The sequence below is a fragment of the Chlamydotis macqueenii genome, chromosome Z, assembly GCF_036417535.1.
Source record: "Chlamydotis macqueenii isolate bChlMac1 chromosome Z, bChlMac1.mat, whole genome shotgun sequence".
In the NCBI taxonomy this organism is placed as follows: Eukaryota; Metazoa; Chordata; class Aves; order Otidiformes; family Otididae; genus Chlamydotis; species Chlamydotis macqueenii.
This window is the reverse complement of record NC_141593.1, coordinates 21,406,838-21,434,077: the sequence shown is the minus strand read 5'-3', so window position 1 is coordinate 21,434,077 and position 27,240 is coordinate 21,406,838. Positions and strand designations below refer to the sequence as shown.

Below are 27,240 nucleotides of genomic sequence, written 5' to 3'. Positions count from 1 at the left end.
TGCACAAAGTGCCTTTGCCTGTCAAAGCCAAACTTAGTCTTGTCCTGGATTTCTGCTGCCTTCAACAGTTAGTTGGTCTGGACTAACAGCACTAGTACTGAGTATTACTCATTATCAGAATGTGTTAAGATCCACGCCTTTGCCCAAAGATGATTTCTGACAAAAGCTGATTGTTTCCTGGAAAGTACTGAAACAAATAAAAGGCTGCTAGTATGAAAAGAGTTAATCACAGTGAAAAAATTCAACAAACTCCAACTGCACCCCAAGCAGAAACAAAACAGACAAAATAACAAACAAGATATTAATTGGAAAAAAATATTAAAATTTAATTTCACCAAACAAAACCTAGTGAAATTATTGTAAAATATTACAAACAACTCAAATTTTATTGCAAACATTTTAATACTATTATAGGTAAGAAATACAAGCTTGCAGAGAAGGATCAATTTAACCAGAAAATTGCTTACAAAGGACTTGCTCTTGCTTCCACAGATATCAACAGCATTTTACAGGCAGACTTCAAGGAAAACCAAATCTGAGCCTTCCAACTGTTACTGTATTTTTACAAAAGTATGTATCTCAAAAAAGCAATAGAGGACAAAAGAAAGTACCTCCAAAAGAAAGTACTCTATGCCTTTCCTATGGAGGAAGTCTCTTCAGAGTTGCAATAGTCTTCATTATGTACATTCATAATCTTTTAAAACTAATTATCCCCTGGAATTAATAACAACCAATATAAAGTAGAACAATATAGTCTGAAAACAGTTTATTGCTCAGGCCTTGAAGAAAGGCAGAGCTACACAGTTAGAAATGCCATACAAAATTCTCACTCCTGCTAAATTTAGGAAAACGCAGCTACATCAGTCATCAATTCTTGCTGTAAATATACAAAAGGGGCCAGTATTACATTGGCTTTTTTACTCTCCTTTGTTGCCTTTTTAAAAATAAAACCATAGTAACATGCTATTAAAAATGATGTAAGTAACTCTTTCTTATATAATTAGTTAGTACTTATATTATGTTTCTTATGTCTCAAAATATACTTAAGGATATTGTTTTATTAGATACTCAGGTTAAATAATTTTAAATAATATTATTACTGGAATTTCAGACTATGTCAGCTAAGTTAAAGTAATTTTTCATGACCTCTTTTTATTTTAGTATTTTCTGAGATCAAAAGGTAGAAGCAATTTTGGCTTAACAGGTGATTCAGTCCCTCTCTTTGCTGAGATAGGAGCAGTAAATTCATAAGACAAACAAAAATTGCAGTTAGAATTCCAGTCCTGGCATTGGTGAGAAAAATTATTAAAATTATTGATAATATTTGAGCATACAGATCTACACATCTGCCTGTGGCAAAAAATGAGCCTATGACCTAAAATGCTGAGGTTTTAAAAGACTTGTTTACATCAATATAAAAAGGGAAATTCACCTAATTTACTACAAATTAAAGCTTTTAAAATGTTATGCCTAATGCCACTAGTAATAGAGCCAATTACCTTTAGGTAGAGACGAAGTAAGTAGATATACTATAATTACAGAAAATGCATTTCTGACACAACTACAAGTATGCAGTGATGGTGAATTTCAATTATTATATTTCCTTAAATTTGCATATATTAAATAAGATGGCAAAAGTTATTTAGTCCAATTAGTGTAGCTAGACTTATAGTTTTTAATTCTACACATATATTCTCAAAGAGAAACTAAATATTAGCAGCTGATGTACTTCTGTTTTTCAGATTAAGTGAAAGCTTCTGGTCCTGATCACTTTATAGCCTATAAGAGACTGACCATGCTGGCTCTGCTCCAGCAAAGAAGCACATGCTTATAAAACCCCTGCAATTCATTTCATTCCATCACATTTGGCAGATGGCACCTTCCACAACACATTTCTCCTTGTTCTCTGCTAGAACAGGGGAGTACACCACCTACTGAAAAACCACAGGTCTCCCACACAAATCCTCATACCAGAGGGACTACATGCATACATTCACATGCTTTTCTAGATTAAACCACAGTGTACTTTGCAGGGTCATGCCCTTAGAAATAAAAACTTCCTTGCACCTTCCTGAAAAGTAAGCTTTCCTGAACTACCTTGTACCATTCTTCAGCACCTGACTCCTGCAATAGTTTCTAATATCCTTTTTATAATTTAAAAGATGCTCTTTCACTTCATTTGAAAATACTGTATAAAGCAGCAAGCATGGAATGATTGCTGAACTGGCTGCAGTTTGGTACTGTAACTCAGCAGTCTATATAGAGGATAACTATAAAGTGCTTTAGAATTATTTCACATGAAAGGTGCAAATAAATACTCTGTTCTCTTACATGATCTCCCTGGAGACACACTGTCCTGGTGAGCCCACACTTTAGAGTATCCTCAAACTGTTACAGCAGTATAATAACCAAATTGATTTATTACTCAAGAGAATGCTTCTTTCTCCAATATTTACTGGGGTTAGTGTCTCATGGCATCATAGCCAGCAGGCCTGCTGCTTGCCCTCCATTAGCTGTCTTCCTGGATCCAAACACACTTATCTGGATGGGTAAAAAAAGGTACAGTGCTACTCTGGGAATCTGCACAAAAATGGTCCCTTTAATGTGCAGAACTTAAGAGTTGCTAGTTGATTCCTTCTGATTGTCATTTGCTGAAAAGATGAACGGTCAGCACACTGTGCAGCATAACTCCTCTTTTCGGTTAACAGGCTCAACATTTCAGGCACTGAGTACAGCGCATCTCCACAGCAGAATGCTGACAGGTCTATAAATTCTCAAAATTTTCCATGATTTGGATTATACCATTGAAATAGCTCTGATGAATGTCTATATAATGCACGGTTACAATCTCCTGTTCCCAAAAGATCTGACTGTAAATGATAAGCATCTTTATTGCTTTTATGTATGAGGAACGGAAGCACCAATGAGTGACCAAAGTGTGTCAATGTAAGAGTCGAACCCCAAAATGACTCTATGGATCATATTCTGTTGTAGTACACAGAATTCCCCTAAGAACAAGGAGTACCGTGTATTTCCAGAGAGTAATTATTTTAGACATTAGGGGTAAATCCTGTTCCTACCAAAATCATGGCAAAACTCCCACTGAAGGAAATATCATCTGGATTTCACATTATATTTGGAACCAAGCTCAAGTACTTTGTCACACATAGCAGAAGTATCAAATAGCCTCATGGCATGCTTGATGCAGTCTATTACAATTCTGAATTATAAAAATGCAGTATCAAACAAACATTTTATTTTCATGTTTTTTCTATACACGATTGTGGTTCACATGACTGCTGTTTTCCTCATTAATACAGACTAAAAAGGAAAAAAGAAATAACAAAGAAAACAGAACACAATAAATCCTATTACCCAGTTGACTGAATAAATGTAGATGATCACCATGTCCATATCAAACCGCCATCCACGGCTATCATCCTCAAAGTCCATGTAGTCCATCCTGTGAGCAGCATGTGGGAAATGCCTCCTTGTTACAGTATCTGAACGTCTTTGAAAACCTGTTGAAAAACAGACTAGGAGATAAAAATCTTTATAAAAGCAACCAGGTTGAGCAAAAAAAAAAAAAGTTAACTCTCCTTTACCCAGTTATTTTACTGGACAAATGGAAGCAGGAAATCTCACACCTCACTGCTAGGCTTCCTTGCTTTGTTGGACAAGAAGCTCTCTGTGGACGTGATTTTGAAAGATTTAAGAAGTAACGGTCTTCCATGTCTGGAAAATAATATGTTTGTTTGTTTGGATTTGGCACGCTCTACTATAGTAATGTAATGCTATCTGCTTATGTTATCCAGACCTATGAACACCTCTCTTTTGGTGCCTGCTTCCACTGAATTTGATTCAGTGATCTAGAAGTGAAAGATCCATATCCTCTTGACTAATCCATAATCTCTTGACTAATTAATCCCTGGATTCCCTAAGTCTACTCATGTGAGTTCTTCAGTAATTGAGACACATCTATACGTGTACACACATAGTTCAACAGTGCAAATACAGCTAAATTGCTATTTCTAGTATTTAAGGTTGTTTTTTTTTAGAACACTCTTCTAAATAGATTCTGCTTGCTTTAATATTATGTCTCAATATTATACATACCAGGTTAAAATTCCTTTTTTTTTAAATTATTGTTTATATGCTGATAATATCTTTAAAACATATAGGCAGATGCAAACACAGCCATTCAAGTGGAAGTAAAAGTCCTCTGACTCCAAGAATGGCCTGAGGGTGGGGTTCTGCTAAAAGGTCCTCACTCTTCATTCCTCCCCTGAAGTATTAGAGAAGCAAAATTCTTACTGATTTTGGAAAACAAATCTCTGCTGAGCTGCCCAGGCTCTTCTCTGCACTGACATCATGGCTTTTGGAGGTGTTCCCTTCAGTGTGCGCCACTGCACACCAGTGTGCCTCAGCATGCATGCCTCAGTTTTAATCTACTACCATGCTGCCTTCTAGTCCAGCTTAACTAAGCCAACTTCAAGTTCCCCAGTCTTGTTTTTGACTAGTGTAAGTAATTGTGTATAACTGGTGTTCACATACCAGTAATTTTAACAACCTCAGACTTTAATCAAGATAACTGAGAACTATATTTTTAGAAAAGGTCCTAATATAGGACTTTGCTGGAATTTCAATATTTTTCATTTTCAGTGGTGAATATTGACTGTTTCTTTATATTTTTTTTTCTGAATTAATATTTTGCCCAGAACTTTTACAGCCCAATTGTTTCTATGCCTTCCAAAGAGAAGTATTTTCTCTCTTCAGTTCCCTTTTTAAGATAGTTCATCAGAGACCTTATGACTCCGAAATACATAGGTAGACTGGTCCTCCTGTATTTGTTTAATGACTGCTTTATTTAGAAACTGACTAGACTACAAAGACACAGAAATTCCTCCTTTGGAGAATTGCTCATGGCTAGACATCATGATATCATTGCATTTCTTTTTATTTTTATACAATTTGGATTAGTTTGTCATGTGCAGATACTAAGTTTCTAGATCCGTACACATCAGAATCTCTCTAACATTATTTATCTTATTTTGGATACTATATATGAAGTCTTCATGTTAGTTAAGATGGTGATGATGTTTTATGATGTGCTTCAGTGACTCCAAGTGGGCGAAGATTTGCCCCACAGCTAAATATGCTATACTGGCTCTAGAAAAAAAAAAAAAGTAAAAAATTCCAGGTATTAAATTTTAAAGAGTTTTAAATTATAATACAACAAATTTTATACAACTGCATGAGCTAAACCTCTGCTTAAAGATGCTGAAGATCTGTTTAAAGTATGATATAGACCTCCTTGTTCTTTATGTTATGCTTTAATTATGCTAATTTAAACCAGTATCTTTGATTACTGAAAAATAACATCAGTAATTCAGTAACAAAATTTTGAAAAATGTTAGTCTTCTTTAAATATCCTTCTGCCAAGACATAATTTACTTGAAAAATGCTCATTTAAAAACTTACCTCAATTTTAAACATGTATTTTTCTGAATTTATTTTCTATCACTTTTAAAAAAGATTGTCTAATAGAGACTTAGATTTATGTTGTTATATTCTACTTTTAAAATGTAATTTGTAAATGGCATTAAATTTTATCATTAATGCTATATCATTCACCTTGCCTTTTACAGATGCATTTTAGTGTATTGATCCACTCTGGAGGGTGTTAGTCAAGACTGCTAGCTGTGCTTGTTTTTTATTTATTTCTGTATTTAAAATAAATATAACACAAAATGCTAGAGGCTGGGTTTGGATTAACAGGGATAATCAAGTAATTATGCAAACATGTAGCTACATTCATTTTGACTTGGTAGGCCTTACCTTCTAGAGGATTTGGACAAACATTATTCTTTATTTGTATGTCTGTGCAACTCACCTAAGGAAACCTGCACTGGATTGGGCTTTGTAATGTAATCATTCTACATTCAGGAACCGTAGTTTCAGTATAGGAAACTGGCTATTTATTCTCTAATTGCTCTTGCTATAGAAAGACACAGAAAAATTGCTGGTGCTGTACTAAAGGTATGTATACAATCAGGAACTGCCTACTACACAACAAGTGTAATCCGAGTGGGTTTCCTGAGTGTGAATAAAGCTATTGAAAGTTGATAGCCAATTATTATGTGAAACAGATTTCTATTCTGTTGCTGAAATAGTCTATTTTTTAGCATCTGGAAATTGATTAAGCTTCAGCTGAAAACATCAACAGTACAACAATTCCATAAATGGAATTCTAGCACTAACAACGCATGAGAACTATTTCTTTTCCCTGAAGCATATTACCAAAATAAACTTGCATACAGTAGTGAAACCAAGGATGAGATTTAGAAATCCTTTATGATCATGCACAAAGGTTACTGCAGATTCTATGATCCATACTGTGACTATTGTCTCTAATGAATTCTGACATGAAAATACCATCAGATGTCTGTCTCTCCAGCTAGACTGGAAATAAGCAATGTCTCTACACCTGATTCTAGCCACCTGCAGATAAAAATTGAGAGCCGTAGAGAAACTGTACAGCAACATGGAGTAGGGATTTCAATTCTGTTTCAAGGGAAACAGAAGAGCTGAGGGAGCTCCAAATAATCTCTCATATTTTTGCTCCTTTTAAAAAAAGGAATTCTAACTTACTTGATGAATACAGTCCAAATAATTTCTAATTGTTAAAATATAAATTTTACTTAACGTTTTTTTTTTTGTGCACGCCTGTGTTGCTATACTCTGAACAAGAACTTCCACTCAAATCACATGAATATGCATGCACAGTGCCAGTGGAGTCTGGCAGACTGTTAGTGGAAACCTGTTACTAGATAAGAAAACCAATATTGTGTGCCCACCAAAGTGAGCAAATCAAAAAGGATTTTCACCAGAGCAACAACAGACAAAGTTTTTGCAACCTCCTTTTGAGGTACTGGCAATACTCAAAATAAGACTACATACAATTTTAAATATTCTCCCAATTTTACAAATTGATTGATCTCATTTTGCTATAAATAAAGAATACAAGATGGAGAATTTTACTCTAAAAATGTGCCCAAACAAATAATGTGCAAGCTATAGTAAACATTTACATTGTCAAGTGCTCATGTAAATTCAAATTACCTAAGAACAAATGTTCTTACATAATGAGAGGTACCAAGGTCATTCTGACAGTCTCTTCTTCTGATTACGAGCTGCAGCAGACAGATAGAGCTACTGAAAGATTGTAAGAAAAAAGGCAAGTACAGACTGACACCTTCCCATATGTGCCCTTGTAGCAACCAGCAGCTTAGGACGCCAGTGCTTTGGAAGTTGTGCACAGAACCATGTGCTAAAACGGCACTGATAGACCTTTCTTTCTTTATATGTGACTGTGCATACTTTTGAACCAGATTTCACATTGCCTTCACCTACAGCGCTTTGTGTCCCTCGGTGAAGTAGTCTTAGAGCAAATAAATTTATTTCCTTTCAGGTGAAACTAAACCAGACGATGAGCTCTTAGAGCGCTGATGTGTTCCAGTAATATGCTCCAACCACTAATGGGCATTCAGCCCTTGGGACTGGAAGTAAGTTGACCCTGTTCTCTAAAATGCAAATGTGGACATTTGGCCCTCAGCACCAATTGTTTTGCCCGGCCTATTATGGCTGATATAACTGCTAATGTAAGAATCCTTCCGAGAGACAGTGAAAAATCTTCCCTAAAACACCTTTATGCCATTCATAATTTTACAGACCTTCTGTATCTGTTTTCCGTAATATCCTTTACAAACAAAAAAGTTGTAAATTTCCTTTGTACGGAAAAGCTTCATACTTCAGATCGTCCTTTCCACACAATGCTTCACCCTGCTTTATCCTTCTTTGAGATGATGTAATTGAAAATTATACGCAAAATTGGAGATGTGGGATCAACACAAATCTAGACAATGACATAATGTTTTCCATTTTGTTATGATCCTAATAATGCCTGCTTACCTTTTGACTACGGCTGTGCATTGAATGTTTTCAGAAAGCTAATCACACTATTATCCAGATCTCTTAAGTGGCAATAGCTAATTTACAGCTCATCATAGTGAATATTATGTATTATGGAGATTGCATAACCTCTGTGGGCAGCTGCTCCACCACTTGACTGCCTTCACAGTGAAAGTGTTTTTCTTATTTGCAATCTGAACCTCTTACACCCATTATTGCTCATCCACCTGCCATGCACCACTATGAACAGCTAGTCTGTCCTCTTGGTGGTCTCCTTATAAGGGTGGTAAGGCTGCCTGGAGATCCTCCCCAAAACCTACCCTTCTCCAGAATGAAAAAGCCCTTTCCCTCAGCCCCTCCTCCCAGGTCAGGTGCTCCAGGCCCCCGAGCATCCTGATGTCCCTCTGCTAAACCTGCTCCAATTTACTGCCGTCGTTCCTGTATTACGGGGCTCAACATTGCAGTATTTTAGACATGGTCTACCGAGTAGCAGGGGATAAAAACTTCCCTCATCTACTGCTGTTCATATATCACTCTCCTGTTCATACAGCCCAGGATTCTGTTGGCCTTCTTTCCTGACAGGGCACACTGCCAGCTCAGGCGCAGGTTGCTCTCCATCAGCATGCTCAGGTCCTTTCCAGAGAGCTGCTCCCCAGGCTGTCAGTGCTCAACCTGTCTCTTTGCCAGGGGCTCTTCCTTCCCAGGTCCAGGACTCAGCATTTGTCCTTGTTGAATTTCACAAGGTTCCTTTCAGCACATTTCTCCTGTCTAGCTCTCTCTGAATGGCAGCCCTGCTACTGAGTCTATCAACCTGTCCTCCAATTTGTTGTCCTCTGAAGACATGATGAGACTGCATTCTGCTGCCTCCTTGAGGTCGCTGATCCAGAGAACTTTAGCAGTCAAGTTCCTATTTACTATCATTAGTGAACTGAATAATTTACTATCACTAATAAACTTAATCAGCTGTATATGTATCACTTTTCCAAATCACATATGAGAGTTTTGAACTACACAGACTGCTGCAGGATTCCAACAACAATCCAATGTAGTTTGCTAGATGCTCTTTACATCATATTTTCTATCTTCTACCTTGGTCTGGTTTTCTTTTTATGTGCCCTGCTGAAAGGGACTTTATCTGCTGAGGCACCTCCCTTAATGTTTCTGCCCATTTCTCCAGCCTATCTTGGTCTCTGAAGAGCAGCCCTACCAATGAGTCTACCAACTGGTCTTCCAATTTGTTGTCATCTGCAGACTTGATGACAGCATGGAGAAATGGGCCAAAATTTCCCAGCATTTTTGATTTTTTTTTCAAAAAAACTGTTTTTACACTGCTTTCACAAACAAGGTATCATCCCAAACTTCTTGCATAAACATCAGTCTTTCCCTGCACTTCATGTAGCATCATATTCTTGTTATGCTGATGTAATAGCTAAATTGCAGGATTTGCTAGTTAAAATGAGCTATGAGATCTATATTTCCAACAAAGGGAAAATGCATAAATTGCTAGAGAGGTTTATGAGAGGGTGGCACTTATCCTGTGCAAATGCCTGCAAGCATATCCCATTGACTCCCGATCTCATGTCCCAAGCTCTAACTCAGTCTCACGCCCTCCACCAAATTCAAGTTCTCAAAGCCTTCAGTTCCTTCCCCAAACTGAGGCCACTCAACCCAGTCACCACCCTTCTTAGATACAGCATTTTCACTTTTCTCTTTGTCCTGCATTAAAAGCTTGAACCTCCCTACCTTCCTGCCTCAGATATTTCAGCTCCACACACCTATTGTCTTAAGAGTCAAAATCTTGGTTTTTTCCTATAGAGAGCCCTCAAATTCCAAACCCCTCTTGCCCCACCCTTTCTCACTGCAAAGTCCAATCATCTTCCCAAACCTCTCTTGCTAACCTACTCCTATCTTCCTCTCACTCTTGCCCTTCTGATTTCACCCATAGGCTCTCACAGCCTGCTAGCCCCTTATAACCATGTGTGACTAAACTTACATGATGGCCTAAACATCTCTCCATTCCTTCTCCATCCCCAAAATCCAAGTCCTACTTTCTGCTAGCAGTTGAACTTTAGAAAACCTGGATGTAAAATGTACTCAATGTACTGGATATAATCCTTATCTGAAACAATTTTTATATTCACTATGATGTCTGTCTGACTAGCTACATTATTTTTGTGGGGCTTTTGGTTTAAATGTCAAAATCTGCAACAGTCCCAGAGAGGTAAACTGTGTGTAAGCAGTTATTTGCACAGGCATAAAATGTGATGTATCGAACTCACTGCACATACAATACAGAGTCCTTCTGTACATGAACAAATCACCAGCATCCAGGCAATTTAGTGGGCAATACACAGTAACTGCTATTCAAGATGTTAATGAACATTGTCTGCAAACGGTCTACAAAAGCAACTGATTACTGTGAAAATCTGAAAAAGCAGTGTCCTGAAGCCTTTCATACAGGACACAAGATTCGATTGCATAAGGGGCACTCCTTTTTGTAAGGCAGAGTGGTTAGGAAGCTGTTCTTCACTGTTCCCACTAGCTTTTTGTTTTGTGACTTCCATAAGGCATTTCACATATGTAAAAGAACATCACACTACAGACAAAACTATGCAGAAATCCCCAAATGTGGTAATGTCACTAGCTGACATACACTTCATCTGTCAAAGCAAAAAGCTTATAAAACTTGCAGTCCTAGAGAATCAACCACCAGGCAAATAATGGTTCATGCTGATCAGTATCAGCATCATTATTGGCAGTCATATCTAGGAATCATCTCTGCTCTCTTAAAACTTTAGATGTCCTACATGAATCTGGGAAGAGAATATACACAAATGAAGCAGAACTCACTCAGTAACTAAAAGAAGGAAAAAAAACCAAAATAGTTCATAGAAGTTCTTATAGCAGTTACAGTTCTTAGAAATATTTATTTCATACTGCTTTAACTTTCCATATTATTTTCAAGATTACAAATATGATCACCTATTTTTTTTTTTTCGGTAGCTATTATCTGACTTCTTCTACAGAGACATGTAACCAAAATAAGCTCAGGGTAAAAGGTTATGTACTACTCATCAATACCTAAAAGCCGTACTTGAATTCAGCATTTCTTTGGACCGTTTATTGTCAACCACTGCAATTAACATCTCTCAGGACTTCAGAACAGAGAGGAGAAAACTTCTCATTTGAAGTTTTTTCCTCTGTGAAATACTTTAAATTTAACTCCATCAAAATTACAAATATTTACACTTGACAAAGAGATCTGACAGTTTTACTCCTGATAGGAAATGAAGATGAGATTTTTTTTTCCATTCAAATACAGCTTATTGGATTTCAGTGAGGATTATTTATAATTGAGGTCTTTTGCATGTTCCTCCTATTGGTTTGAATTCTAAGGCATAAATATAGCACCTCTGCCATAAATTAACAATTACATTCTGAATATTAAGTAAATAACCAAATAAAAATGCACAAAATTGCTATTTGCTATTTTATAGACTAATAATTCAGCTTTTACTGATTGAAACACAAATCATAAAACTAGCTAGTATTTCTTATCAGATAATCAGGTTATTGGAAAACAAAACAAGAGAAAGCTTTAGAAATGAATGACAAAATCCATAAAGCCACATTAAATGCATCCATACACATTTTACATTCAGTATATTGTATAACTAACATTTGGACAAATTTATTAAATATGAAATCCATTTACCAATTTTATGAGAAATATTAAACGACTACTGTGCTCAGTCCCTCTCATAAATTCAAAGCAACACTAGAACAACTCGTGTTTTCTATCTTAGGCTGTTTATTTCCCTGGTAGTAAATGAATCAAGAAGTAAAAGGACTGTGTGAGGCAACAATAAGATTAATAAACATACTCTGTCCAAACATCTGTAATTATTCTATAATTATCAATACTCACAAATACAAGCTAATTGGCTAGTTTGAATGCTGGGATGCATACTAAAACAGGAGTAATTAATCTCACATTTTACAGTGTAAAAGTCATTTGACTGTGGAAGCCATGAAGGAATTTTGATAGCTAGTTTGCAAGCAGTTTTTTTTTAAGTAACCAAGTGAGTTATTTGTTTGCTTTTTCTTTCTTTCCCTAAATCATAACACACAAAGTACCAAACAGACAGGACAAAAAATTAAATTAATTTAAAATTATTTACAGCAAAACCTACTCTTCTACTTTAAAATCAATTTATTTCAAAATTCATTTAAGAGTGATGAAATAAAAAGAGCATACAGATGAAATAAAAATAATATACAGTAATTGAAATGTATGTCCCTGTTTTTCAGGGTGCAAGCTAGCTCTAAGAATAAATGATACACTGACTTCCTTAACTGCCCTTCCCTTCCTGTTCTGACTGCAAGCCATATAGTCTTGATGACTGATACCAAGAAATGATGCTGCATGGTCTCCCTGTGAGATCATGTCATAGATCTAAACTCACAGTTTGTACAAATTCTAGACCATAAAATGCTGTTATTTAATTTTAAAGGTTAGTTTTCTACATGAATATTGATTATATACATATTATAGTTATGGTAATTTTCATACATTTGCCTTTAAGATGGGGATTGATATTCAATTTTGTCCACATTAGCATGTAGATAAACTGTATCTTAACAGTGAATTTAACTTGTGGACAACTTCTCTCCTGGCCATGACAATGCAGACAACGAAACCCAGGGAATCTCAAACAGCAACCTGAAGTATTCAACTTTTCATGGTATGTGGACCAATAATGTGTATGAAAAGTTAATTTTAAAAAGTATTCAGAATATTCTGATTCTATGAATTTTAAAATTTATTTTTAATCTATTTTCCATTTCTCTTCCACTGCCTCTTCACTAAATTTCTTACTCATCATGGTCTCAAACTCTATTAATCATCAACACTGTCTTCTGTTGTTCCCACTTTTTTATCACTGAACATTTCTAAAAATCCTGTTTCAAGTTCATGTTTTCTTAAAATATGTCATCTCACCACCTGATCAAATACTTTATTTCATCTGTCAGCAACTCTTGCTAAATTATCGTCGTAAGTCTGCACTGTTTTGTAACATACTGCTGTAATGGCATGGCCTCTCTCTAGTTTCATTTTTCCCTACAACTCCTTCCTAACTACTTGCATCCCTCCAGGCTCCATTGGTTTGGACTGCTACTGTACAAAATATGTAGAGGCAAAAGCTATTGATATTTATTGGCAAGCTTAACATTATAGCTCAAGATGACTGAATAAGTATAAAATAACATTAAAAAGGATCTCATACCGATGCTTGTTTCTAATGTGAACGCTACTTGGCATACTGCTCAATTCTCTTTCAATGCTTATTTCTTGACTTGCATGATTGCTGAATTTTGTTAATAATACTAATTTAATACGAAAGATCATTTAGCAAAAACTTTGCAGAGTTTTGTTATACATTGCTGCCCACAAACCTTTCAGTGCTTAAGGCTTTAAAGTTTTAAGCCAATTTTAGTGGAACACCATAAGATAACAGTAATGTAAATACTTTATTAAAAATACATTTGTGAATTTGCTCTACTTGTGTTAAGATGGTCAGTCTGACAGGAAAGGTCAGAGGGAATACACGTGATAGGTATACATGAGGGGAATACATGTGACAGTGGCCTCATCACACCCTTCTGTAAGACAAGGCTGTGTATAGCTAACAAAGCATTTAGTTTTACTTGCAAATCTAGCTGTCTGGCAACATGCCTCCCGTAATTCCTCCAGAAATTGGTGAATGACCTATCTTGGAACCACACCATTGTCTTCGAACAAATGAATATTCAGCTTTAGCTAATGTCAACTCCAAAAATTCCTATTCCCATGTGAGCAAACAAAATAAATACTAATTCCTCCAGAGAATGAAAACCACAAAACACAACACTGTATCTTGAGAAAGCTGGCATAGTTTTTCTGAACTGAAAGCTTTCTGATGCTGACAGTACTTAATCAGTTTTTAGGAAGCTGACCAAGGCTTTATGGAAAGAGTTGTCTGAAAAGCCTTCATACATGTTCACAAGAAAAGTTACTTAAAAGATTATTAAAAAGAAGCTATTTAAATTTTTTTTTTAAAAAAAACATGTATACAAACTGTTAAAAATCCTTCCTTTAATCCTTCATTAAATGTGTAATGGTGGTTATCTCCAACTTTTCCTGGCGCCATTTCAAATATCCATATTCATCTACTCAGCTAAGATATTTACAAAAGTCTCCTGACTTTGCTGTTTGCTCATCTCTTGCTTCTTCAAGAAGGTAGGCTTAATCTGGCTCTGATCTAATAAAAATACAATCACCTTTTCTTGCTTATTCTTCTCACACATCACCTTGAGTGCTTTCATGCTTCCTCTTTTGTCCTGCATCAAATTCAATTTTCAGCTTTTGTTTTCACTTTTAGGAGTCTTCAAAGCTCTGCCTTGCCCAAAAAATGTTGCCTTACTTTTTATAAGTATGCTATGCAAGTACCATATTCCTCCAGGAATCTTAGCTGTTTTCTACCCAATAAGTGCTCTAGGATCAAACTGAACTTGTGTTCATGTCCAAATTTTGGAATGGCGTGGATCTATCAGTGTCACTGGTACAGATGTACAAAACAGAAATCACAGGCATGTTAGGTAGCAGAAACGATGTATGTGTTCGTCCTACTTTCTTCTCGATTAAGTTATTGATAGCGATGCAGACAACAGATATCTCTACAATTTATTCTCAGCCAAAAGTTCTTTGTTGTTCTCATAGTAAATGGGATTTATATGAGGCACCCAATCAAAGGACTGAACACCAGGCAAACTTAACTTTCAAGATAAAATGTGTTTACACCAGCAAAGCTGAGACTCTTTAGGGACTACTTCAGTACTAACTGCTCTCCTACACAGTGCATTTCAGTGCTAAGTGGATTGGGGGAGTGTGTTCGGGAATCACATCTGACTTAACTTTTACTAAAAAAAATTAGTTCACAGCTAATTGGGAATATAACCCATTTTACTGGTAATTTCTCAGTGGCCACGATCTATCTTTTTGCCATTCTATTTGGCAAGGATCATTCCCTACTTCCACTAAAATCCATAGAAAGATACTTGCTAATTCCTGCCAGTGATGAAGACAGAAGGCATCTTTGCTTCCACTATGCTTCCATCATAAGCTGAACTAGTCTCAGCAGAATCTTACAGAAAACATAAAATGTTAAGACCAAGAGGTATCTTATCCTCTAAACAGATTCTATGATGAAAGACTACCACCTCAAAAAGCTAGTAACCTAGGGTGGTTCAACTAGGATTATGTATTGTTCTCAATCGTCTTTGGAAGGCAAAAAATAAATATTGATGTAACCTTATTTGACAAATACATAAAATCCTTTTACGATGCCTAAATTAAAATTGTAATAGAAGACACCACTGTCATCAAACTGTAGGATATCTCATAATAACAGGCATACTAGGAGCAGACTAAAGATCTTCCTATCCTATCATTCTTTCTCTGACAAGGTCAAACAATGAGGAATTGGTGAACGGCAAGGAAAGAACTTAAGAACAGGGCCAGCATATTGCAATACTTTCCTAGTATTCTCTCTCAGCTCCCAGGGACTTGCAGTTCAAGGATCTCTGCAGGTAAATGTGTTATCTTTGAGTTTAATACACTTAATTTCTTTTCCAAGAATCTCTGGGGTAATGATAATTTTATTTAATGTCCTCCAGTTCTTTTATTATGAGACAGTGAATGATAGCAGCCCATTCACTTCTGTCATGCTTCTCACAACTATAATTACCTATATCGTCCTCCCTCTTTAGCCATCTTGTTTTGGCTGAAGCATTCTAGTCTATTTTCATATTCCTTTTATGATATATTCATATTCATGAATATTTTCATTATGAATATTCATATTACTTTAAAAAGTAATTTTAAACTGACATTCTTATTTATCTTCTATGTATCCTGCCAGTTTACTACTTCCTTTTGCAGTGAAAGGAAAATAATGTAAATGTTGCCGAAGATCACTCAGTATCATTACAGTCTTCTGCCACTACTTGCGCTTGGCTTTCATTTTTATTACTCTGAATATTTCAGTACTGTAAGCAAACGCTATCACCTAAATTTCTAGTAATAAATATGCTGGGTAGTACAAACTGGACCATATACCCATCTAGGATCAGACAGTTAATGTCCTTCCAGTGAGAAAAATGAATCATTTATTTCCATCCTTTGCCTATTATGTTTCAACCAACTATTCATGGATGAGAGAACTTTCCTTCTTATCCTGAACACAGCTATGCTTTTTTAAACATTCTCAGAAAAGAATTTTCTTAAAAGACTTTTGGAATTTGTGAAGCTCAAATTTTTAAAGCTCCCCTACAAGCTCATCTGAGTCCCTCCGGTACAACTGTGGGACCACGGCTGCGTAAGATGTCTAAAATGTTCTTGGTTTGTCTTACCAGCCAGTACAAACACTTGGTCCCCTAACCAGAATTAAAGATGTCACTCTAACATCCATTCAGGGACATGTCAAGAAATGAATGAGGAAAAGTGTAAACAGTACGCTTTTTTTTTTTGCGATGGTCATTCTATCGCAATCCTTGGTGTTGCACAATTATAGCTATCAATATTCCTGGTATAGCAATCTTATAATATTACAGTTAAATGGAAACAAGCAATCATGATGATACATACAGATCAGCTAGAATGTGATTCCCTTTAATGCACTGATGAACCAATACAGACAACTGAGCCTTTCTGACAGGTGTATCACTCTCCTACACAGGCTAGCTTTGGATGCAGTCCTCAGGACTGGAAAAGGCTACAAAATATCTTTTCCAATGGGACTGCGGCTCTGAAGAAATCTCTGAAGAACAGCCTCTGCAAAACAGCCTGAAAGACAGACATGGCTATTGATACTTACAGAATGCTTTGTGCTGACAATGCTGGCAAAACAGCAAGGACAAAACGTCCCAGTGCTAACATGGCTGAAGCTTAAGACATCTCTGTGGCATTCACCTTTGTACCTTAAAGTTCCCTTTCAATTTTATTTTGTTTTTCTTTCATATTGCCTTCTGCTTGGTGAGGTGCAGAAGTGAAGGCTTGAAGGCTAGTGAGAGCACAGCTGCTCCATGGGACCCAAGCGGGACCCTGGAATCGAGAAATCAGTCTTGTGTTTCTTACCAGTGACCTGTTGGTGCTGGAAGGACTTGTGGGCAAGGAAAATGGGTGCAAATGTTAGGGTCCAAGTGCTGACAAATTAGCAAAATGACAAAGTCGTCATCAGTGCAGCTCAACTAAGACACAGTCAACCAGCAGTGCTTGGATTCTATGTCTTCTGCCTTGGTGTACTATAAGCACGACAGATGCTCAAAGACAACACTTCCCGGTAATGTATGTCTCCTTGAGACAGAAAATTCACTCACTGTGAAGACTGCAGAGTGTGAATGCATCTTGCGAGAAATGCATGTGTGCAAATTAACTTTCTGTGATTCCAAAAGCTATACTGAAGAATCTGATGGATCCTAGCTGAAAAAGGAAAGCCTTCTGGTGAAGAAGCACTGAATGGTGCTACGACTGCAGTCTTGAGTAGTATGACAAAGGAACAAGCAACTTAAAACAAAAAAATGAGGAAGTAAGGAAATTAACTGAAAGAAAAAAGTGCAGTAAGGAAGGACAGAATAGTAGCACCTGGCAAAAACAGCTCAATATAAGGATTGCTCTCAGAGACTTCTTACACTCCAGCATTACTTTCTATAGCTAAAACCAATGCTGCACCTTCTATTTTCAGTAACACTGATCTTGTTAATCTTCTCAGTAGATCACAGCATCAGAAAATTGACAACCAGTATCACTTTTTTTCTTATTTTTAAACAGACAAGTATGACCTTAAAACTTAGTTGAGGTAATTTTACAGCTGTAAATTTTGACAGCTGTTAACATCCTTTATTGCCTATAATAAGAATCCTGAATTAAGAGAGTAGGTTTTAAAGCGCTGTACTCCAATTTTAAAGACAGAGATATTAAAAATATCAACAGGTATTATTAAAAGCTTTCACAACATTTCTTTTTAAAAAAAAATATGTAGGAAATTGTGCCCCCTTTTCTCTAGATCATGCTTACGCAGAAGGACATAGCAGATGTGACTTACTGAGGCAGTGGGAATTTCCACTGGTATTAGCAAGCACTGAAAACACTGTATCTTGCAGTCCCTGAATGATACAGAAGTCAATAGTTTTTTATTAAGTCACTAAACAGATGGCATCAATAAAGACCTAGCATGAATGTCATTGTATGCAACATCGGGAGAATGTTTTCCAGCATTTAAAAAAAATAGATAAAAATAATTACTCTATTTCTAAATAGGCTTTCCCACTTCCAATTTAATAATTATATTTTAAATAAAAATGTTAGCATAAAAGCAGTTGTGAGGGAATTTCCTGTCAGCCTAGGAATAATTATATCTTGAAATAGTCACCAAGGGCTGTAACTCGGAGTTTTCATAATCCCCCTCCCCCATTCTGAAAACCCAGCTCTGTACTCACCTTCAGGTGCATCTACAATCTTTCTCTGTAAGCAGACAGCCAGCACCCTTTTACACCAGTACCATCACTGTCTTGACTACTCTGTCCTGTATCTCTGGTCTCAACGTATTTCTATCTCAGATTTATGCAAAAGCTTTTGAAATAACCCTTTTAGGCCCAGTGCACTAACTAGCTCAGTCTGATTTTTTTTTTTAATTCCTGCACTTTACTACACCGAAGTCACTGTCAGATTAATATTGTATTTTCAATTTAAATTATCATTTCTTTTAGCTCACATTTCTGGTATCAAATTACTTTTGCAGACTTACCCTTAGTTTGTGAACTTTCTGTGACTGTACAGTGTTTACAGAATGCAACTCCAATTCAATGGCATGCAAAGGTTACACTTAGGATATTATTAAACTATAAATATATAATAACAGGATCCAATTGAGCATATTTGCTATTTAACTATCCTATCCAAACAACACTATTTATTTATTTTTACATCTATTTAAGGAAACCATTATTTGAGATATCATTTCTATTGTGCAATTACATTTTTTAAAAGTTACTAATACTCAAAAGAGTAACTAATGTAATATCTTTGTTTATATCACATAAAACAGAAGACATTTTAGACGAATATTTTAAATATTTGTTAACTTTCACATATATTAAAAATCTGAATGGTAAAAGAAGATTGGCTTTTATTCTTGAATAGCATTTCCATTTTATCGTTAACCTATGCTTGACCACATAGAACATGCCATATACAGAGCAATGCTACGTGTAATGTTTATGAAAAAAAGGGGAATTCTCTTAATTATTTTAATTGGAAAAAATACAGTGCAGTATAAGGACAAACTACTCTGGAGCAATTTTGATCAGCTTGAAAGTACGGAAGTGCTACAGTGCGGAGGTTTGTTACTTTTTGTACAAAAACTCAAAAGCTACAGATGTTTGAGGTTTTTTTTTTAGTTAGAAGATAACTTTACATTCCTTGTGGAAATTCTCGTATGAAAGAAGATTCACATATTTATTACAAAATCTGTTTGCTCAGTGAATCAGTTCAGGAAAAAAAAAGCAAGGAAAAAGAAAATACACTTCATTTTATCTGGCAGTCCTGCAATGTTCAGAAAGTCTAAATTAGTTCAAACTGATAAATCTTCTACATATATAATCTAGGCTTCTCAACAGCCATATTTCTCTCTTTGCATCTCAATCTAATTCTGAGGTCTGATTTTATCAGGTCTAGCATCTCTAACCAGTAGTTCAACATTTACCATTTACATGTCTGGAGTACTAAAATAATATTGTGGAAGAGGTTTTATCATACGGAAAACTGGAACAGTACAAAGTTTGAAAAGAGCTGCTACATTATCAGTGACTACTGAACCTGCTGGTATTAACGCGACAGAAGAGCATATGCATTTCTAACAGGGCCACAGAATTTCTTCTTTGACAACGCAGTATTGTCCTATAAAAAGGCAGTTATTCTCACATTCAAAACTGCATGTTTTCATTGCTTTCTAAGCACTGTATTCATATTCCTTCTCACTCCAGTCACTCTACTCATGTACCCACTCTGTTCTTCTTCCCATTCTTACATTTTGCCTTCTGAAACTCCAACATCTTATTAGGCTGCTACCTTCCTAATTAAACAAAAATTAACTTAAGTAGCCTCTTTTCCGTTACTGCTGTTAGTGCTATTAGAGTTTCCATTTCCGTGGGTATCTATTACAGTGTCAGAAGTCTTTTGCTGCCAGTTTGCTCAGTATTCTATACCTGTAAAGTCCCTGGGAGCCTCTTGAGTCAGGGAACACAATCAAAGTGAAGAAAACCAAATATGGAACTTCAGATGCTGCCAAGCACAATTTTGATGTAAGTTCAAAAAAACAGTCCAGGAAGAAGATACTATAAACTTGCATTTCAAACTGACAAAAACTCTGCAGTAGCTTTTGCTCAAATAAAAAGTCAGAAGAGAGATGTGGCAGTGACACTTGTACTTAGAAGGCAAAGACAAAGTTTCAGACAGCTATGTGGTTCAAGTTTCCTATTAAATAAATCTAATGACGTACCCATTCAGTGTGGGACTTTCAGGCTATCCTTTGGAAACACGTAAATCCAGCATTCTGAATTACCTTTGTGGAACAACATGCCCAGTCTTCAGGTAGCACAGTACTGAAGCTGATCCTTCCAGATCCTCATCAACGACAGACACTGGGATTGAGTGCACCCTCAGCAAGTTTGCAGATGACACCAAGCTGAGTGGTGCAGCTGACACGCTTGAGGGATGGAATGCCATCCAGATGGACCTGGACAAGATCAAGAAGTGGGCCCATTCCAACCTCATGAGGTTCACTAAGACCAAGTGCAAGGTCCTGCACCTGGGTTGAGGCAACCTCTGGTATCAATACAGGCTGGGGAATGAAGGGATTGAGAGCAGCCCTGCAGAGAAGGACTTGGGGGTACTGGTGGATGAAAAGCTCAGCATGAGCTGGAAATGTGCATAACCCAGAAGGCCAATTGTATCCTGGGCTGCATCAAAAGAAGCGCGGTCAGCAGGTCAAGGGAGGTGATTCTGCCCCTCTTCTCTGCTCTGCTGAGACCCCATCTGGAGTACTGTCTCCAGCTCTGGAGCCCCCAACCTAAGAAGGACGTGGACATGTTGGAGCGAGGGCCACGAAGGTGATCAGAAGGCTGGAGCACCTCTCGTATGAGAACAGGCTGGGAGAACTGGGGCTGTTCAGCCTAGAGAAGAGAAGGCTCCAGGGAAACCTTATTGTGGCCTTTCAGTACTTAAAGGGAGCCTATAAGAAAGAGGGGGACAGACTTTTTAGCAGGGCTTTTTGCAACAGGACAAGGGCTAATGGTCTTAAAGTAAAAGACGGTAGATTCAGACTCGACATGAGGAAGAAATTTTTTAGGATGAGGGTGGTAAAGCACTGGAACAGGTTGCCAGAGAGGTGGGAGATGTTCCATCCCTGGTAACATTCAAGGCCAGGTTGGACCGGAGTCTGAGCAACCTGATCTGGTTGGAGATGTCCCTGCTCCTTGTAGGGGCATTGGACTAGATGACCTTTAAAGGTCCCTTTCAACCCAAACCATTCTATGATTCCTTTTATTTTTAATTATTTATGTCTTGTACAATGCTCAGTATGGTAGCTTTTCACATTTATGAAAGACATAACTCATGTGACACTATGGAACATATATGAACTGTGTCACATACATAAAGTAATGTATTACAATAAAGTAGTAAGCTCAGCATCAACATCCACAATATATTAACTGCTGTTAGAGAAAGGAAATATTCATCTTTGTTTTTTCCTGCCAACAGCTTCCCCTCTGAGTCATACCAAGGATGATCTACCAGTCCTTAGGCTTCTCAAGTCTGCTCATTTTTGATAGCTAGGATCATTTCTTGTTATTTTCAGTATCAAATCATGACCTTGTGTGACACAGTTCTGTAAGTGGAGGGCCATAATTTATCAAATTTGACCTGTAGGAAGGCCTGGGTAGACTCACAAAATAAATGTAAAAACGATGTCTTGATTTATTTGTTTACATACTTTTAGAAGCAATCTCTGTTGTTCTTACAAACAGGAAAAATGTATCTGCTAGCGAGACTCAGGACTACAGAAACTAACTATATAAGTAAATGAAGATGAGGCCTGTTGAAGAAAGGCCATTAGACTGAAAACAGGGAAACATGGGTAAACAGTGACTCTCACATTTTAGTGGTCTAACTTAAATGTTCTTCAGTTAACAACCAGTTAATAACGATGAAAATGTTTAAGTGCTCAAGTAGCAACCAGAGGACTAAGCTTCCTTCACATAATAAGCAGAAAACAAAGGTAAAACACCCACATCCTTTACTCCATTACAGATGTCTAAAACAAGCAATGCAGAATTAAAATATATTATATTATTAACAATTTTTTATATTACTTTTTCCATAAAAGACTGATTCTGATTTTTGTTTTGGTTTTTTTTGGAGAGGTCTTTATTTACCACACTCAGAACTAGTAACTTTTTTTCCCAGAGTAATTTTCTTTAATGACTATGCAGACACAAATTTTTCCAAACAGGAAACTCCATACGATTATCCTAAGAATGTGCAAAGCAGTAAAGATTTAAGAGAAAATAAAAAGGTACACACATAAATTGCCTTCTTACAATTTACAGTTTACCTTTAGATTCAGAGCTGTGTATGAGTCACTCAGGAGAATTTAACTCAGCTGTACTTTAATAATCATCCATCTCTGATTTCCTATGGCATGTATTAGCTAGAGCCTTATTTTCAAATATTATACTCAAGACTGAGTGAAGTTTAGGGAAAAATTAAAAAACTTACCTTCAAAAACTCTGAAAGCTTTCTTGCAGCTTGGTAGAGGCCACTTTGCAGAATTTGATTTTTGAAAATTTTCTTTTAACTTCAAATATTCCGCAGGGAAAAAAGATTTTGTAGAGTTGTTCAGTTCTACAATAATTAATGGGAAAGAATCTATACATCAAAGCTGTAAATATAGCAATAATTTGCATACACTTATACTATAAAATAAAAATGCCTTATCTATTGCATAATCCTTTTTCTGACTATAACATCTGTTAAATTGTTTTAAAATCATATAAACCCAAGGATTTCTAGATGTAGCAAGAAGAAATCTTAAATATGCTGTTTTGATTCTGTTCCTCTGAAAAAAAAGCATTTAGGAAAGATTATGTCAAATTCTAGCAAAATGAAGTGCATAATAAATCAGGCTACTTAACTTACAAAATTCAATGACCTCTATGAATGAAAATGACATCTATCAAACTGGTTGTGGTATTAATTCCCAGTTCAGATTTTTTTTTTTGTCTAACACCATCACCCAGTAACAGTCAGTAATACAAGGAGAGCAGAAGAGTCTGAAAATTTTTTTTGAGATTTTTTAAAATGTTGATTAACAGGAATTAAGAACACATTTGTTGAATGATTAATGATACATTGCAAGAGTTAACATAACTTATTAATATCAAGAAATCATCAGCTTCTCGAGACATCATTCGGGGAAATAGCTACATAGACTGCAACTCAAAACTGTCAAAATTAACCTATCCATAGCAATACAATAATGGAAAACAGCTCAAAAATAGCCATATTTTCCTACCACAGAAAAGAAGCAATCTGCTGATAACAGACAGAGTTGCCAAGCTAGCAGCTAACAGGGAAAAATTAAAATGTCCCCATTTTGGCCCTCCAAACCACCATGGCTCCAGATAAATACTAATAATAGCAGCCACTACCACAATTTCTTCTGTACCTTAAAAGAAAGAAAAGGCCCTTCACAGATCTTTGAAATGGCTTATGTGTGATTACTCTACCTGGTTTATTGCAATTCTACACACTTTTTCAACAATCAGTATTTTATGAAAGGATAAAATATTTTTTCTCTGGCAAATTTGAGAAAGCTGAGGGTTTTGTGAGCAGGCTCCTGAAAGAAGAAAAAAAAATCCAAATGTTCTCTGGTTGCAGCAGCTTTTTCTGTATAAAAGGAATGTGTTAGCAGATTTGAAGCAAAAAAAAATTGCTAGTCTTATTCTAAAAATTATCCTATACTTCACCATGTCAGAATGCAGGTAGAAAGAGGCTACACAACACATGCAGAGTACAGAAATCTTCAGATCCTTCTATCTCATTCTGCAAGAACAGTGCTACTGTACCCATAAACCTCTGGCAGTGAAAGAGGCCATTTTCTCTCCTGTAAAAGGAACAAGCTGTGTATTTTTCACTAGCCATTTTTAATATTTATATAAGAGCTTTATATGCTACTGAACACATTTGGATTAAGCACTATTCAGATTCAGGGAAATAGCCTCTGATGAGACTCTCCTTGCCCCTCAGCATCAACATAGAATATTTCAGTTTCCTTCTACAGGCCATAAAAATTGACTCAGTTCTTTCAACTTTATCATCCAAATTTAAACACTGAAACCTCTGGTGAGGCATCTAATTCCTGTTTTTCAGAAAAGACAGCAGTGACAACTCTTACTGGCTTTTAGGAGGTTGTTTGGTTAGCCTTTTAATGAAAGATCCTTTCAGGCTGGCCAGGCCACCTCTCCTTCTGTATGTACGTGATCTTCTCCCTGCGATGTGTCTTGACCTCCCATTCACAACGAGAACACTGAATCTACGTTTCTCCAAACTGGTGGATTTATTGTACGTGAGTGCCAGATATAGCCCTCCTTGGAAACACTTTAATATAAATTAAACTTTATACAAACGGAAGTGTAGAAGCCAATCCCTGGCTCACTCTTTCCCCTGACAGGAGAAGCAGGGTGCTGAGAGGGCTCAGGCTGCAACTTTCCATCCATTTTCTCAGCTGTGGTGCTGACATAGTCAGTCCCTATCCCTGTCCACCAGCAGCTCCTCAGTGAACCATCCTGGGGCAATTAGTTTGCCTCCTTCCCACCCAAATGAGTTCTTATTTAGCCCAGTTTGTTCCTCGAATTGGTCTGCCATCAAATTATACAAAATTGTGCCTGTGCAGAGGAAGAGCTTGTGCACAACATAGACCCCGGGCAGCTCTGCTGATCAATGTGAAATCATACTTTAATCTACATCCCCAGCCTGTCATCATCCCAGCACTCTCCCAGTTTAAAGAGGATTGCTGCAAGATCTCTGCAGCATGCAAAAATAAACACACACTCCTGTATGGCTGAGTCATTTCCATTACTTTGTGACCTGTTGATGCATAGTTTTAAGTGCTGTAAAGGGCCTAGCTCCAGATAACATAGTGCAATTTTATCCATGGTGCTTGAATTTACCTTTTAAAGCTTCAGGCATAAAAGACTGATGTGCTGTTCCAGGTATTCCATGTACAGCACTACTTACCCTCTTCTATTCCTGTACCTGTTCTGACATCAAACACCACTTACTCACCATATTTTTTCCTGTTGCTAAAAGTCAGGAACACTACAGATGAGGGTATAAGAGTCCAGACAGGGAGAATTTAAAAACAAGATTAGTTAGGAGGATTCTATAGTTCTGATAGCCTTTATTTTCACTGGTAGTTAAATTAAAGCCATAAAACCAAGAAAAGAGCATTTTTTTATGTCATTAAGTTAGTAATTTTAAAAATGCTTTTCTGGTAGGATATTTTGACAAAATGTTTGTTATGTTTAGTTTGTGTTTAGCAAGAGGAAACCAAAGAAATGCAAAATACCAGAACCTCACTTCAAAAATCAAAAAGTTTTAAAATATACATCCAGAATAGTTTCTTGCCACTGAAGGAAGCCTGCGTGGAATAGTCCCAGGAAGTTAAATGCAAAGATAACCTCACAGTAGATTAACATCACCAAATCTTGCTCTGCATGCATTTTGAATGTGGCTTATTGCACATTATTCTTTCTTTCTTCTTTTTATGACTATATTTGTTAGCAGGGTTTTACTATACTTTTAACTACATATTCATTCAGGCCAGAAATACGGGAAGGAAAGCTATAATATTTTTCTGTATTGTAGAAACTTTCATTTTTATACCTGTTTGGAAAAAGACTCTGGCAATTGTCCTGCGACACAGTGGACATGGAGTGCTGGCTGGATTATCTTTGGCAAGCATCCTTAAGCAAGGTTCACAAAAGATGTGGTGGCATGGATAGCACATGTAAGGATTGAAATAAACATCCAGGCACACTGCACAGAGATAGCTTTCTTTATCTCCTCTGAGTTCACGCCCATCGTCTGTATGCAGGTTATCATTTGCAGTCTGCAAGAAGAAAAAGAAAACGTCTCTTCACAGCTTAGCTCACAACTACTTTGGATAAAACAATTGGCAGGAAGGTGACTTTAAATAATGCTTAATAAGTTGGTACACACTGGTGATATTGTTCATTTTTAATATAGGTTACTTCTTATGAGATGATGAAACATACTGGTAGGACAGGAATGTCACAATAAGCACTCTGTGGGAAAGGAGAGCAAAAATCATATGAGACAGTAAAATGAGGAAATACCAAAACCAAAAAGGCTGAGTAAAACTGTCCTACCATCAGATTTCTTCTTTCAAGATTAATTTAAACAATTTATTTATAACTTTATTACCAAAATACTCGTTACTTTGCCAAGAAAGGCAAAACAAAACAAATATATCTAAAAATAATCTATGGATTGTTCTGCATTTGTGAAGGGCATGTTTCAGCAAGAATAACAACTCATAGTTTGAAACAACCACAACTTCATTACTACAATGCAGAATCTAAACCTTAGAGTAGAAAGTCTAGGAACCCCTAACATCTTTGGTAACTGCTTGTTTTTGCCAGTGTGTATGCTCCAAATTTCCTTGCATTGATATATTTGCAGGGCAACATAGTCAAACTTCCCAAATGGTGTACGTGCCATACAAGTGTAACAACCTGTGTATATTGCCAGGTTCCTGCTTTGCTCTTGTAAGATAACTAAACTTTTCCATGTAATCTGAAGATCTTATACTAATGGCATCCAGGGTTTATGGCTTAAAGAAAATAACTTTTTTTTCATCTCTATGGGAGCCGCACAAGAGACATTGACTTTGCTCTAGCTTCTCTATCCATCCTCTCTGTTTCACAGCTAAGAGAACACAACATAGCCCAATATGCAAGAGACCCAACTGGAAAGAACCAAGATAGAGGAGGGTGCCAGACACTGTTGAGTCAAAACTCTTCTTGCATGCCCCCTGTTTTAAACTCCCAATCATTGCCTAATGATCTGAGTTTAACTGTCTTAATTCT

At 36.6% G+C, this 27,240-nt stretch overlaps 1 protein-coding gene across 1 annotated transcript in view; it reads right to left on the bottom strand.

Moving 5' to 3' along the window:
• Window positions 1-313: 313 nt before the first annotated feature.
• RNF180 (ring finger protein 180) overlaps window positions 314-27,240 on the bottom strand; it is a 74,463-nt gene continuing 47,536 nt past the window's right edge. Inside the window, exons 5-8 of the mRNA XM_086770614.1 lie at window positions 26,015-26,240; window positions 22,847-22,972; window positions 2,872-3,521; window positions 314-2,651 (exon numbers count right to left, since the gene is read on the bottom strand). Of these exons, the coding sequence (XP_086626740.1) occupies window positions 3,322-3,521; window positions 22,847-22,972; window positions 26,015-26,240 (552 nt within the window). The 3' untranslated portion in view covers window positions 314-2,651; window positions 2,872-3,321. The remainder of the gene's footprint in view (window positions 2,652-2,871; window positions 3,522-22,846; window positions 22,973-26,014; window positions 26,241-27,240) is intronic.